Source organism: Nyctereutes procyonoides, unplaced genomic scaffold (assembly GCF_905146905.1).
Source record: "Nyctereutes procyonoides isolate TBG_1078 unplaced genomic scaffold, NYPRO_anot_genome, whole genome shotgun sequence".
Taxonomy (NCBI): Eukaryota; Metazoa; Chordata; class Mammalia; order Carnivora; family Canidae; genus Nyctereutes; species Nyctereutes procyonoides.
The window spans coordinates 31451322-31467809 of NW_026575136.1; the positions used below are offsets into that span (position 1 = coordinate 31451322).

General features: G+C 41.9%; 1 protein-coding gene across 1 annotated transcript in view; it reads left to right on the top strand.

The window, feature by feature from the left end:
• The first annotated feature begins 2360 nt into the window (after positions 1-2360).
• The window catches only part of LOC129495611 (docking protein 6), a 363401-nt gene continuing 349273 nt past the window's right edge, over positions 2361-16488 (top strand). The window contains exon 1 of the mRNA XM_055303284.1: positions 2361-2631. Within this exon, the coding sequence (XP_055159259.1) occupies positions 2566-2631 (66 nt within the window). The 5' untranslated portion in view covers positions 2361-2565. The remainder of the gene's footprint in view (positions 2632-16488) is intronic.

The window sequence follows — 16488 nt, forward strand, 5'->3', positions numbered from 1 at the left end:
ACAGCACTTCTTACAAATTACTCTGGGAAAAAAAAGAGAAGAATGTACTCAAATTTCTAAGTCATGTTACTAGTTAATAGGAAGTTTAAGGCTCAGGGGACTACAGTAAATGATGCCATGAGGATACAATCAACTGAATACACACACACACACACACACACACACACGCTGCTCTATCAGAAATTTAAGAATCTAAAGTAATCGTAGGAGAATATTTAAATCATATTAGGGTGTCATAAAGGCCTACCTAAGTATATAAGCAAAGGCATAATCATTACATAATTATTAAAAGCCGGATTTATGAAACCTATCTGACCCTGAACTTACTATTGAGAAAATTAATCTCTGACTTCAAATACCTCACAATTGATTTATAGAAACAGATTCTTCTATAAATGATGGAGAAAGTATGTGGCCATGGAACTATTGTAGACCCAAAACCAATCTGGAAATGGTGTCTCTAAAACTGAATGTCTGTCTCAGAGCCCCCGTTTCCTAAACTATTAAATGGCAAGTATTTTTTGCTTAACACTTGCCACTGCAAGGGGACTGGATGAAACAATGTAAAGCGTCTGCAAATCTAAATCAGTCTTCACACAAAGAAATCATAACCATGTAGGACAGGTAATAGCAACAAGTGAATGGAACACACAACATACCTAGCTATTGGGGGGAGTGGGGGTGCAGAATCATACTAAGGCAATAGGGAGTTTATGGAAATTTTCTGGGAAGGTCAGAGCTTGAGCTTTTTCCAGAGGAACTGCCTGAGGGATCTTACCCTGTGATTCTGAATTATCTGCCTCAACATCTGGTCCTGTGCATTGTGGACAGTCCAAAGGGTTACAAACACTGAAAGAAGAGGAATAATCGTATGCTAAAGTAAGAATTTCCACTGAGTTATATGGGCTCTCGATGAAGACTTTTGCTAATGATGGCACAAAAAATCACCTTTGAGGTGTCTACGGGTTGGGGTGAAGGGTCATGCTACTTTGTCCCTTAAGCTTTCATATGTTTCCTCCCGTCAATCAAGTAGTTTCCTTTTCTCTCTTCAAATGATTATGTTCCCAATAGGGCTAAGAAATTTTAAATGAAAACATGGCAAGATAACTGCCTGGTCTGGTAAGCAAGAAATATGCATAATCTTTTGAACTTTTATCAAATATAGACTCTCTATAAGTGAATGAGTCACTTAGAAAATTTTCAATCTTTATCCATTTTTTTTTTTTTCGCCTTAAAGAAAAAAATATCGTGAGTTTGCCGGGTACTAAATAGTCTTGCCTATAGCACCCCCCCTCACCCCCCCGCACTGCCTCGGGCTAGAATTCCGTACTCCCTATTTTCCCTTACATGTTATAAAACTGATATCATTTTTGAATCAAAATTTCTTTGCACTTGGGGAAGAGCCTACTTTTGCATGTCAGGCGTTCCTACGTAAAGTGGGGGTGGGGGGGAGAGTTCTCCATTGTTTTGGTTTTACAAGTTGAGCATCTGAATAAATCCTTTGCATGGTTGCAAACAGTTACGGTCTCCGTTTCCCCCTAGAAGGTGGAATGCCACGAGCCACTTTGTTAAGTCCAAGGCGCGCATCAGTCGGCCCACTCGGGTCCTGGTCGCCGCGGCTGGGCGAGAGGACGCCGGCGAAGGGCCGCCTCGCCCGGGGGCTGCGGGCTCCGGAGCAGCCCAGGGATCAGACACATGCGCACGGTTGGTCTCTTTGTGTGCGCCGGGAAGGGCTCGGCGTCGGTCTGCACTTCCCAATGGGGCAAAGACCCGGACCGCGAGCGGTGCTCAGGCACAGAGATGCACGTACACACGGCCCTAGAAACACACCTTTGTGTCGCTCCCGGTGGCCTCCTCCGGCCGGCGCATCCCCACCGCCCTGTCCCCGTGCCCAGCTGACAGCCCCGGAACGAGGAGCCGCGCGCGTCCTCAGGAATCCCGCGCCCGGGAGGGCGCTGCGGGCCGAGGGGAGCCCGAGGGCTGGGATGGGGGGCGCGACCCCGGGGCGCGGGGCGCGGGGCGCGGGCGGCGGGGGGAGCTCCCGGCCGAGCCGCGGGGGCTGGAGCGCGTCTGGCGAGCAGCTCGGAGCGCAGCCCCCCCGCGGGCCGGGGGGAGGGAGCCGGCGGGCGCCTCGGCCCGCCCCGCCCCTCCCCTCCCCTCCCCTTCCCCTCCCCCGCGCCGGGGAGCCGCGCGGTGCGCTCGGGCCAGCTGTGCGCCGCCGAGCGAGGCGCCAGCCCGTGGGTGCTGCCGGGGGCGGCGGCGCGGAGGGGGCGCCCGCAGCTGGCGGCGGCGCGGGCCCGGCGCTCGGCGGGCGGCGGGCGGCGGGCGGCGGGCGGCGGGGGGCGGAGGTGAGCCCGGAACGAGCGGGGCGGGCGCAGCTCGCGGCGCCGGGCCGCGTTCCCCGTCCGCGGCCGCCCTGCCACCCGCCCGCGTCCCCGCCGGCGGGAGCTCGGGGGACCGGGCGGCGGCTGGCTGGATGCGAGCCCTGCGCGGACCCGGCGGCGGACGGCGGCTCTCGACTCCGGGCAGCCGGTCGCCGAGGGGACGAGCCCCAGCGCGCCGGCCATGGCCTCCAACTTTAACGACATAGTCAAGCAGGGCTACGTGAAAATCCGCAGCAGGAAGCTGGGGGTGAGTGGCTCGCGGGGCTCCGGCTTCCCCTGCTCGCGTTCGGCGCGGCTGGCGGGGGGGGGGGTGACCGCGCGGGGCGGGGGGCGGGGGGGACCCGGCCCCTCCGCCGACAGCCCGCACCTGCCGCGGGGCTCCGCACGCCGGGGCGAGGGCTCCGGGACCCCGGGTCCCCATCCTCGTGTGCGCGGGGCTGGTTTGGGCCGGACTGAGAAGTCGCGCAGACCGAAGGGCTTGTCAGGTTGAGGATGAATGTGCCTCGGGGGGCGGGGGGGGTATGTACACGGTGCATCCCCGAGTGGTGTGTTTCTCCAAAGTGTGCGCCCTCCGGGGGGAATTGCTCGGTGTGCAGGAGGTGCACGGACGCCCTGTGTGCGTGTTTAGAATCACCATCTTCGAGACCCCGCCGCCCAAGCCCATTTAGAATCTCTCCCTCGCTGCCCCCCCCAGCCCCGCGCGTCCCCCCCCCCCGTCTCCGCGCCCCGAGCAGTCGCCGGGGGGGGGGGGGGCAGCTCCCTGGCCGTGTGCGCGCCCGGACAGGTGTACCTGCGCCCGCGTGCAGGCAGGTGTGTGCTCCCGGCCGCTGGCTCGGCGGCGCCCGCGACAGCAAAGTTTATGGACACGTCGCCGTAGTTCTTTCGCGAGAGATGTTCCGCCCGACTTGGGGCGGGGGGGGGCAGTGTAGACCCCCGGGGGTTCGGAAGTTCTCTAGGGACCGGCCGAGGAGGTAAGAGGGACGCGCCCACGGCCTCGGAGGCCCGGGTGGGAGCGGAGAGGCCGGGAGGGGAGAGGAGGCCGGGCACCCGGGGGGCGCAGGGGGGCGCAGGGGGCGCGGTGCACGCGGGGGGGGGGGGAGCGCGCCGCGGGAGGTGGGCAGGTCCTGAGCTTGGAAGGGACGCCGGTGCGCCGAGAGCCCCATCAGCCGGATTCCCTGGATGTCCCTCCACCGCCCTGCTCGCAAAGTTCCAGTTCTGCGAAGCTCGGGAATCCTGGGGCAGCGCGGCCTTGAACGAGAACATTCCCCGCCCTCCGTGCTGGCCCGATGAATCCTCCAACTCGGGGAAGGCAAGAAGACGAGGGACAAGTTCGTTTATTTCCTCGCTCAGCAAAAGGAAGAAGGACAGGAAAATAATGCGAACCAACCATTCGAAGATCGCACCAAGGTAGCTCAGGCCCCAGACAGCCCCCCCCCCCCCAAGAGGAAGGAGCGCCGCGCACCCGGAGTCGCCTTGCCAGGAGGACTTGGTGGACGCAGGTGTGGGGCGCAGGAGGAAGGGGAAGGGCGGACTCGGGTTTTCGTGCCGCCCCTGCTGGGTGTCGCTTCGGAGACGCAGCCCGCACCCCGAGGAGACGGGGGCCACACTCCGGAACTTCAGCAGGTCTGTAGGAGCCGGGCGGACCCAACCGGGTGACCGCAAAGCCGCGCACCTGCCGCCCGGCGCCTCGGAGCGCGGCTGCGCCCCAGCAGGGCCGGAGGGCACGCGCCGGGTGCGGCCGCTCGGCCCCGTCTCCAGGGCGGCCCGTGGGCAGAAAATCGCGCCTCGTTCTTTCCCAGGCAGCTAAGGAGGAACCCACGTGGGAAACTGCGGTTGTCCAGGAGGCTGAGGGCTTCTCGGAGCCGGGGCGCAGTGCCCAACCCTGCCCCCCGCACGGCCCCAGCAGGAGAGAGCTGGAGGGGAGGACCGTTCCAGGAACTTGACCTCTGGAGCCCTTTGCTCTCCCACAGGGTGCTTGCTCATCCTTCTCGCTCTTTCCGTCTTCTTGGGATCTCAATTGTGTCTGACACCTCAGACATTATAAGCTAATGGATGATTCAAGTCCCCCGGGGACAAGCGGATCTGCTTCCACCGAGTCACTGTGTACGTGAGAATGAGACTAAGGACTATAACCCCGAGAACCCTCGCTCCCTGTGCTCTTGGCCCCGGGGATGGGGTGGGGGGAGGGGGGCTGTAGGATTCTTCTCCCATCCCCCGCTTTCCAGGATTTCAGACGACAAAAACTGATTATGCCGCCTAATTAAAATATAAGCTCCAAGGAAAGAGCACTGACTGCTTCTTGGGTAACCATGGTGTTAACAGCCTTTGAAATGTCCTTTTAAAACACCATTCCTCCTAAAGATGTGTGCAAACGTATTTGCAATCCCAAAGCATCTCTTTCCATACAGACTGTTTGGAGATATGCCTTTGTAAAGGGCACCCTTCGGGGAAAACAATAAAAGCATGTCTGTATGTAGATTAATCATAAATATAGATGAATTTTTGTCTTCTATTACTACTTGAGAAATGTGAACTTCAGAGTTTGGTGTCCAAACAGTTTTGTTTTAATATTAAATCGAAATACTAAGCTAAATTAACTGCTTATTTTGAAGAATATTATTTCTTAAAGAAAAACTTTAGAGACTTTCTTTTTTCAAAAAAAAAAAGATTTTATTTATTTATTCATGAGGGACAGGCAGAGACACAGGCAGAGGAAGAAACAGGCTCTCTGTGGGGAGCCCAGTGTGGGACTCAATCCCAGGACCCTGGGGTGATGCCTTGAGCCAAAGGCAGAGGCTTAACCACGGAGCCACCCAGGGCCAAAGGCACTTAACCACTGAGCCACCCAGGCGTCCCATTAGAGACTTTCTATTCAGAATATTGTAGTGTTCAGAAGGGTGACTTCACATGACAAAACCTCACATACATGTTTCTGTGAAACTTAATAAGTTAAGTGGGTCTCAGAAATAGTACACTGTAAGCAAGTACTGGGTGCCTTAAATATGAAAAATCATATCCTATGTCATAAAATAGGATTTATCTAAATATTAAAATTTCATTTTCATAGTTAATAATACATATTACAAATTTTATGGACTCAGAACTGTGGATTTTTCCAAATAAAATGATATTTTTAACTAAAAGGATACATCATGATTCCTTTATGGTTTATGTTCAGAACTAAATATCAAAATAAAAATTCTAATGAAATATGCACAGATATTTTATTTATGAGGTACATAACTCATGCTTTCAAAAACCAGGTTTTATAATATTTAAGGGGGAAAAAAAACCCTGGGCATGAGGCCAGTTGTATCAGATATTATTATGATATGAAAATATATTTTGAGCTGAAATGTTCTACCAAAGTCTTTACTCCTTACATGTTAGTGTCTCCTGTTGTGCTGGAGGTGAGAAGAAAAGTGCTACTTGTCCTCTTAGGCTTGGGGACAATCCTGATAGAGGTGCTTCCAGGTTGAAGTGGGTGAAAGAACTCTTGCCATGGGTCTTCTTCCAGAATCTATATAGTGCTACCTGTTGAGGACACTTCTTTAGCCAGTTATTTGGGTGAAGTAGTAAGTGTCAAACTAATATTTGGAATATTTGCTTTGAAATTTATCTTAACTCATTAATCAACCTATCTTCCACTCAGGAAAATTATTTTGAAAAAAAAATAGTATTATCTTGGATTTTTACCCTCATCCTTTAAAAATATGTTTATTCAGTCATTACATTTTTAAAGGTATTAAATCATTAAGCATATAATGACATGACTTTTAATAGTCATTTTTTATAGTCTGTTAAATTTTCATTATAACCTATGACTGTTTCTATGAATATATTGTTTTCCTTTCGCATGATTTAAAAGCCCTTGCAATAGTGCAGTTCCTTTTGCCCCCTTACATGTTGCATGATTGGTATTATAATTCACAAGGTACCATGGTGGTCAGTCTTCTTTTTAAGGAAAGGTTATTTAAAAGCACTAATAAAGCTAAAACAAAGCTAAAGTATGTTGGTCAAAATTGTTTATCTCTTAGCCATTATTATTTATTTCCTTCTGACCACTGATAGGTTAAATTTAGTGAGCGAGGCATAGATCATAACATATCCAATGTATTCTTGGTTTGCAGATTAGGAACTCAATCACTGAAACCATTAATATAACTTTATACATGGCTTATTGATTCTATAATTTAGCAAAGGTAAATGCACCATTATGGAGGGACACCATCATGACCATCATTAACATCACTGTGCAAATTCCAGACTGCCATAGTTTGACTAATTCTAGACTCAGCCCTCACATCCATGTTTTCAAGGAATTCTGTGCAAATACATCAATGTGAATATTCACAGGCATCTTGTACACAGACAAATAGTATTTTACACAAATTGTTTTCTATTTCTCAAAGTCAGACGAAGGATTTGTACTGGCTTGTGGGCATCAAAGGAATGTCTCAAGATAGGGCTGGCATTTGCACATTCAACAAATGATCAAATAATTATGGAGCATCTACTTTTATTAGGTGGCATGTATGTGTGAGTGTGTGTGTTTGTGTGCGCGCGCGTGTGAGAGAGAGAGAGAGAGGGAGAGAGAGACTATGAATGTCCCAAAGTCATGTTGTATTGATCAGGGTTATGAACAGAAAACACCTCCTACATCACTACTACTCATAGTACATGAGGCCAGTAATAGTCACTATTCCCCAGTCTGGCTGTAAGGGAAGCAGGGAAATATAAAGGAACATCTGGAGTTTGTGAGGAGCCCCAACTTTATCTGTTCAGGATTCTCTCTTTTGCATAGTCTCCATTTGTTTCAACAACTTATTGTGACTTCATCCACATCTTGCCCTCTCTCCCTCCTTGATTAAAACCTTGAGACACTTCCATTCCTGGCTTGATGGTTATTGATCTTCTTCTTATAAATTCTTGGGGTTTTCCCGTCCGTCCACAAACAGCTTTCTTCTGATGATAGAGGAGAGTAGTTTTTCATGGAAGATGTTTATGAAAATTTACACACCCTACAGAAGCTCATTCATTAATATAAATGGGAATTTTAATGTGGCCATTTCCTTTTTGTTTTCTGATTAGAGCAAGTAAAGATTTCTCTGGTTTTCCAAATATCTAGAAAATATTTGATGAAGAGCTATTTTTATCTTGTATGACATGCATTATCAATTTGCCAAGAATTAGATGCATTAAATATATTTAAGATAAAATGTACAGGTAACTTAATGACTTTGACCATTCATTAAAGCTCAAAAGAACTCTCAGGATCATTACTTCAGATATGAATTCTCAATCTATGGATTTAATACAAGGAAATTGCATTGGATGTACTTAATCTTTACTCATTCTAGAATATACTGTATCCTGGACATCGCTTTCTGAAAATGATCCATTATATCCATGGTTATTTATCATTTATCTCTTTCTCATTAAGTATGGAATTAATAAAGTATGAACATTCTAATTATTTTAGTTATTTTTATTTTAGATTTTTGTTCATGGTGACTATTATGCATGTGTTTAACACTATATGCATTCCACTTAATTTCTGTATCTATGTCTATATTTATCTATCTATATATCTCTACAAGAATTACTGGATCTTAGACTTTCAGACTTGAAAAAAGTCTTGTATACCTTCTGTAGAATCCCTATATATTAATCTGTTTGCAATTGTATGTGTGTATGACATTTCAGGTATTCAGAAACTAGTGAGATACTTGTCTTTTTAAACAATCCTATGCTGCGCACGTGGGCGTGCCTAATATTTTTTGAACTTTCAAGACTTAAAGCCAAAAACAAGGAAATAAAAGTAAGCATAACTGTAAAAGTGCTTTGCTGGATTTTGATATTAAATATTATGTCTGTGTACTACCTGGGGCAAACCATTAAATCAGGAGTGAAATATAAAAGTTCACATCTCAGTTTTTATCTTAATATATTTACACATGACTGCTGGCAAAGTGAATCTTAAAAATTGGCATTATCTCAGATAACAAAGATTATAGTCAGTACTTAGGGAAATCTTTCAAATGACTGAACTAAATTGTGAGTAGGGTAATTATACGGTGGTCAAATATCTTGTAAGATTTACGTTGCCAGTTTCCTTAAATGTCTTTCAAAAGTGCTCAATAATGGTTGATATTTAGGAGCAGTCTGAAATAACACACAAAAATAGTTTAATTTGAAGCTTATGTATTTGAAATAGATGTGATCCATTTTTGTTGAAGTATTTTTGTTGTAATATGTTGTTCTGTTTGGATCATAATAACCCATGTGAATACCATTGAATAGGATTATTAAGTATTCATATCTTTGGTCTGTTTCTTTCTTTTTTTTTTTTAAGATTTCATCTATTCATGAGAGAGAGAGAGAGAGAGAGAGAGGCAGAGACACAGGCAGAGGGAGAAGCAGGCTCCATGCAGGGAGCCCGACAAGGGACTCGATCCCGGGTCCCCAGGATCACGCCCCGGCCAAAGGCGGTGCTAAACTCGGGCTGCCTGTTTGGTCTGTTTCTATTCACATTCACTTCATTTTAGAGACTATGCAAAGATAGAAAGCAAGCAATACAAACAAAATAAAAATTACCTGTTTTTCCACCATGATCTCTAAATTTCATAAATTTTGAAGTTTTAGCTTTAAGGAAAAAATAATTTCTATCAAATGGGACACACTGTGTTAAAAGAGAATAACTTCTTTACTTCAGTTTCATTGCTTTTGTCTCACGTGACTCACAGGATCTTTTTTTTTTCTTCAAACTCTGGTAGCTTTGTAAAAAAGAGCTCAAGAATGTAGGTAGAGAACATTTTCATTAACTTTCTGCATAAATCTCCATTAGTTTTAATTTAAGATACAGAACAGGATTATCCTTTGAGTACTTACTTCCTTTTTACATTGTAACGCTATTCCTGAATGAGAGTATTGCACCTGTCAGTCAAATTGAATGCAATAAGAAATGATATTTTGTTATTAGCAGAGAACAGAAACTCATTTAATAAAGAAATGCTCTCATGTTGTTTGAAATAAATGAGATTTGTAATATGTGAACATATGAAAAGTGCGTCTCCTGTTATTATACTAAATTCATTGTAGAAAGCTTGGCTGATATTTTGGCTTAACAGTAAAATGACTGAGAGGACAAACACTTTGAAGTTTGATTTAAGGCTTCATTATAGTAACATACTCGTTTTACGTTTTGGTGTACCGTGCATTTTACAGCTTATAAAGAATTTCCACATGTATTTTCTTACATAATTTTCCCAGCATGCTTTTGAAAGCATATTTGATTTTACCGTCATTTAATTTTACCTTTTATACATAAACTCAAATCCCAAAGAAGTAAAGTGAATCAACCAGAGTTACAGAAACACAGATTGGGTTTGTGCGTGAATGTGTATACTCAAATCTAGGTATCATGACTGCAGATGCACTGTTACATCTAAAGGCAGCAGTTCCTGCTTTGCAATGTATGTAGACAGGTAGCAACACAGCTGTGTGTACTATTCAAAGTAATGTGCTTTCTTCAGTTGGTTTCTTAGTATAAAGCTAATATTATCATTCTCTTGACTCAGCTTTAGGTCACTTACATTGCAGATAAAAGTGCTCCTTGAGGGTGGGAGGTGGTGGAAATGGCTGAAGATGATCAAAGACAAGACTTCCAGTTGTAAGCGAAGTAAGTTCTGGAGATGTAATGTATAGCATGGTGACTATGGCTAGCCATACAATATTGTATTTTTTAAAGTTCCTAGGAGAGTGGATCATAAAAGTTCTCATCACAAGAGAAAAAGTTGTGCCTAGGTGAGGTGATGGATGTTAACCTAGTGTGGCGATCATTTCACAGAGTATACATGTATCAAATCCTTATGATGTACACCTTAAACTTATACAATGTAATATATCAATGACAGTTCAATAAAACTGGGGGAAAAAGTGCTATTTAGTGAGAGAATTTATACCGCAATAAGGAGATACTATGCAGATATTTTTCCAGACCACTTTGAATTGATGTGATTTCGTTTTCATTGTACCATCTAAAATAGCTATTTTCTCCTTTTAAGAATGGAGAACAGGCTCCAAAATGCAGCTTATAGGGTCTATGTAGAATTTAAAATATTTTAAAAAGGTTGAAATATCTTTATTTTAGCATTACCTGTATTTATGAAGAAGGATCTTTTAAGAAAATTATAGAAAGGATTATGTTTAACAATGAAAAATGAGTTCATTTAAAAAAGCATAGTTTAAAAGTAGTACATATTTACTGGGATCTGGCAAATAGTGTGACAGTGTTACCCAAATCCCTACACATTGGGCAGTACTAAACCATACCATGACCTCTACCTGTGAGGCTTGGTTATTTATCTGTTGTGTTGCTTGCTACTTTTAAGGGGAAGGAATTGAAATAGATATACTTAAATGATGTTCCTTTTTTTTTTTAGTTCTTATTTTAAAAAATGTCTATATGCCTTTCTGTTACTTTTGTGTAGGTATTTTTATAACATTTGTATATATAAACATGTACAATTATTTTTCTCCTCATGATTTTTTCTTTGTAAATATGAAATTGATTTTCTCTGACCATTCAGTATCCTTTAAAATATGTTGTATGTACGTTTTATATGTGTTTACATGTGTTAATATATGTACATACATATATACATGCACACACATATATGTGTTATATATTAAATATAATGATTTATATTTTCAGATGTCATATGAGTCCTTACACGCTGAATTACATACAAATATAATAGGAAGGATAACAGGAGAAGAAAATGTACATAAAATGTCTTAATGGCATACTAGCTGAGTTTTTATTAAAAAAATTATTACATATTCACATTATTCTTTGGGAAAAAAACTGGTATCAGTCTAAAATTGAAATTTAGCATATCTTTTGAAGGCTATAGCTTTTAAAGGTTTGCAACCAGTAAGAGAAAATTTTTGATCTCTGTTTACATAACCCTTGTGAAATTTCTGATATATTATTCAAGAAAAAGAATGAAAGTCTACTTTTTACATATTTGAACTTGCTTTGAAAGTATGCCTTTTCATTTAACTTACTAGGAAACAGGCATGCATCTCCCTGGATGTTTTAAGGACCCTGAGGCTGTGCTATGGGAAGCAGCCCTGTCATCATTTTCCTGATACTTTTATAGACTTCATTACGCTTTGGAATCTTTAAGTATTAGCTCTGTAAGTCTTCTAAACAAAAGTGCATCTAGTGCCAAATCGTGATGCTGAGTTTAACTGGAAGCTACCAAATTATGTATAAGTGTGAAATATGTTTTCTGTACATTGAAAATGACAGCTATGTAGATCTCTGATGGCTACTTAACACACATTTGGTCTCCCTGGGTCTTGCTCATGGATATGCTTTTGGGGGTTTTTAATGTGGTACTATGATCGATAATCATTATCATACAGTGAGGATTTGGGGAAAAAGTAAAGAAAATGTGAGATTTGTTAGACCACTGCACGCTACCAAAACCGCTGTTACTAGTCCTGAGAACTTATGAATTGGCATCCCAAAAAATAAAGTCAGTTACGCAATAAATCAGTCACAAAATGCTAATTATTGACTGTCTATAAGACTTTATAATGTGAATACAAAAATGTTAAAGTAGAAATTTCTTTGAGGGACAGAAATTCACTTCTGAAACAATGTAGTAGGCATAACTCAAAATTTTCTAGAGACTTATGGTCATTCTTTCTTGATTCACAGCTGACACTTCTGCCAGCAATATGGCTACTCACAAAAGACTTCCTTCTACTTTGTGTTCTGGTCTATGTAATTACAATACCATGGCTGTTTAAATCGTACTTAATTAAAAACTCAGTAAGTTCTGAATGATGCTGTGATCTCCTTATTGGAGATTCAATGCTTTAGACCTTATTAAAGAAAAAAACCCAATAGTTTAAAGTCAATTTTATACCTTCATAGGTCTGGGTTTTTGGCTGTCACTGCAGCATAGCACCTCATTCTTGTTGTTGTTGTTCTGTCTTTGTTGCCTACTTAAGGAGACAAAGCATGAATGGATGTATGGGGAGAGAGAATTGGGGCAATATATGGCAAATACCTACTGAGTACACAGAGACAGTATGTGCTTTGTGGTTTGCAGAGAAAATAACACCAAGATGAGAAATTATGAGTGAAGAAGGCTTTGTTGTGAGTTCCATGAAGAAGGAACTGCATACCTAATTCATAATATGTGTCTGTATGGGTGAGGAGCGTTGAGGTAAAGGCCCAGAATAAATGGCTTATAATGTTCTAAGGACCTAAGTCACTGATGCATTTTATGAGAAGGGTTAATGCTAATTCTCAACCTAGCAACATCCCTGAATCGTGAGGGTATAGAATTCATTGTAGTAAAGTAGTAGTTGGGCAAGAAGACCAATGAAGGGTGAATTTTCCTCTTTACTTCTGTTCCACTTCTGGTGAATCACTGACAGAAGTTTTTTGTTGTTGTTGTTGTTTTTTTTATTTCCTAGCACTGAGAAGGAAGTCTTCTATCATTATTTGCATTGAAAAATTAGCTGTCTTATTTTCACCTTTTGAAATCATTAGATTTTTCCCGTCTGCCTGCATTTAACACTCACATTTTCTGGTTTTCAGGAATTTTGCTATGCTATGTGTAAGTGTAGTTTTAATTCTGTTATTCTTGGGTTTATAGTACTTCTGGATTTTTATAACTTAGTATGTTTCTTCAGTTCTGAAAAACTACTTGCTATTTCCCCTTCCATCATATCAATTCTGTCCATTCTTTTCTCTTCTTCCTTACTCATATGCTAGATCATTTGTACCATATTTTTCTGTGCTACTCTGCTTTTTTTCTTTTTCATTTTTTTTTTTTTTGTCACTCCAAGCTTCAGGATGGATATTTTCTTCAGACATACCTTCCATTTCACTAATTTTCTACTCAATTGTGAATAGACTCCTCGTAATTATAAATTTACTCCTCGTAATCAGTTTAAGTTATTTTTTGGGTCTACAATTTTCAGTTGGTCTTGCTTTTTAAAATGTCCTGTAGAAATAAATTCTCAATTTTTTCTGTGGTAGACTTTGATACCTATCAGACTGATCCAGTATTGTATTTGTCCAGCTTTTTTGATTGTCAGCATGCAGGCTGGTCTGAGTTACCTAGTGTTAGTACACCACTAACAGGGATGGAACATTCTCAGTGGTTCAATTTTGTGGTTATTTCCATGTAGGGAAACAGAGGGCCACGTGGTCTTCCAGAATGCCACTGAGAGCCAAGAGAGTTGGCTGTAGATCATCCTTAGTGGTGAGCCTCTCTTCTTGTAATTTTTGTCTTGGATATTTTCAGACAGATTCTCTCTCTGTGTAGGACAATTAGGGTTTGTGATAGTGAAATTGGAAACAAAAATGAAGGTATTTGAATGTTATGACTGTCACAGGTAGCGTGTGTGTGTATCCTGCCTCTGCATAAAAATGGAGGGAAATGAGAAAAGAAGCAATTTTTTGGCCTGCTCTAGCATTTGACTTAATGAACAAGGCCAAATATTTCTGTCCCTTTCCACAGTGGTTCTTAATGCTGGAGGCATATTACAATCATAGGGGATGATTTTTGAGTTTTGTTGGGTTTTTTGTTTTGTTTTGGTAAATACTAGTGACAAGTTCCGCTTCTAGAGATTCGTATTTAGTTGATCTCTGGGCAATAGAATTGTTTGTTCATTTGTGATTGTTTCATTTGGTATTAATCTACCAAAGCAATTCTACAATAAATGACATGCATTTCCCCAGAAAAGGAATTCAAAACAAGTTATCACTATATATCACCACAGAACCCTACTGACCTAGAATAAATAGATATAATATGCCTCTGTAAGTAGTTAAATGAATTAACAGTAGTCATCATTTTATTTTTCACCCAGGATTTCAATCTTTTTCTACATATTTGGAAAGTGCCCTCTATCATCAATATTATGGATGTTGAAGATAAGAAATAATACCTCACATTATAGAAGATGAAATGTCAAAAATAGTCTTTCCTCCTATCTTTTGCTGCTTGGGCGTGAGAAATGAGCTAGTTATTACCAATTACATGGCCAGACTTTGAGTTAGTGATAAAAGGCAACCAGGATAGGGATCTTCACAGAGAACAACAGAGTAATTGTTTCTACTGGATTGATTTATTGATGCAAAAGTATAAGCAGTATACTGTCCAAAGGCAGTAGTGTCACCACGAAACGTAATGATTTAAGAGATCACTTATGGTTCTTCAGGCTTGAACCTGGCTCTCCAGCCCTCTCTTCCTAATTTGAAGTAATGAAACATTTAATAAATTTCCTTCAATCTAAATCAGCCACTGTCAACTTCTCTTCCAATGAAGAGCAACTAATACCTCTGACAGATAAAATGGCATTACTGGAAGTGACCCAATTAAATTTTAGAATACACTAGAATAATTAATTTTTAAAGTAATGGGTATTAAATATCTTTCCGTACCAATATGTAGACACTAGAATTCATTTTCTATTGTAGTCACTGCGAGTTTGTACAGTAAGCACACCATTAGTGAATTACTCTGTTCACCCATGGAGATGAGTAGGATCTTTGAAGACAGCGTACTTTCAGTCCATATAATTAAGAGAATGTTTGTTTCAAAAGAGGGACCCACACAAATATACCCAATGAATTTTTTACAGAAGTGCAAAAGCAAACCAGTGAAGGAAATGTTCAGCAAATGTTGCTGGAGTAGTTGGACATCCCTAGGCAAAATAAATGAACCTCAACATAAACCTCAGACCTTGTAACTCAAAATAGATCATGGACTTACGTGTAAAAAGTAAAACTGTAAAATCTTCGACAAAACATATAAGAAAATCTTTGGAAACTGGATCTGGGCAAAGAGTTCTTGGACTTGACATCAAAAGCATAAGCTGTAAAAGGAAAAATTGAGCAATTAACCTCATCAAAATTAAAAAATGTTTGCTCTGGGAAAGAACCTGTTAAGAGGATGAAAAAAAAAATTGCTATAGAACCAGGGAAAATATTTACAATCTACATATCTCTAACAACGAGCTAGTATTAGTATTTTAAAAAACTCTTAAAATTCTATGGTAAAACTTAAAAAACAACAATTAGAAAATGGGCAAAAGACATGAACTGACACTTCACAAAAGTTGCTCTACAGATGGCAAATAAGCACATGAACAGATGTTCAGTATTATTAGCCATTAGGGAGATGCAAATTAAAACCACCCTGAGCTCTCAATACACACCTACTGGAAAGGCTAAAATAAAAAACAGTGACAACCCCAAATGCTGGCAAGAAGGCAGAAAAACTGGATCATTTGTATATTGCCATGGAAATGTGAAACGATGGTTCAGATACTCTTCTTGAAAGCAATTTGGCAGTTTCTTAAATGAATTATATAACTGCCGTACAACCCACCCATTGCAGTCTTGGACATTTGTCCCAGAGACATGAGAACTTTCTGTCCATGGACAAAGGTATACACAAATGTTCATAGCAGCTTTATTGGAAACACCTTGAAACTGAAAAGAAACCAGATGTCCATCACTGGGTGAATGGTTAAGTAAACTATAATGTATGCATATCCTGTGACACCATTCAGTGATAAAAAGGACTAAACTATTAACGCACAACCATGAATCTTCAGATTATATTGAGTGTGTGTGTGTGTGGGGGGGGAAAGAACAATCCCAAAAGGTTATAAACTCTGTGATTTCCTTTATGTAATATTTTTGAGATACAAAATTCTGGAAATGAAGAACAGGTTAGTAGTAGCCAGAGGTTATGGACAGGGAAGCAGGCGTGGAGTTTGTGTGTGGCTGTGGCTGTGCTGATAAAAGCACAGCGTGAGGGATCCCTGTGGTGATGGGAACGTTCTGTATCTGGACTGTGTTCATGTCGGGATCCTGGCAGTAATATTGGATTATACTTTTATCAGATGTTCCCATAGGGGAAAACTGAGTAAAGGCACAGGGTCACTCTGTATTACTTCTCATACCTGCATGTGGAACTACAATTATCTCAAAATAAAAAGGTGTCATTAAAAAAATGTAAGCGGGGCATCAAAATGTAGCCCTATTTTACAAGCACGAGAA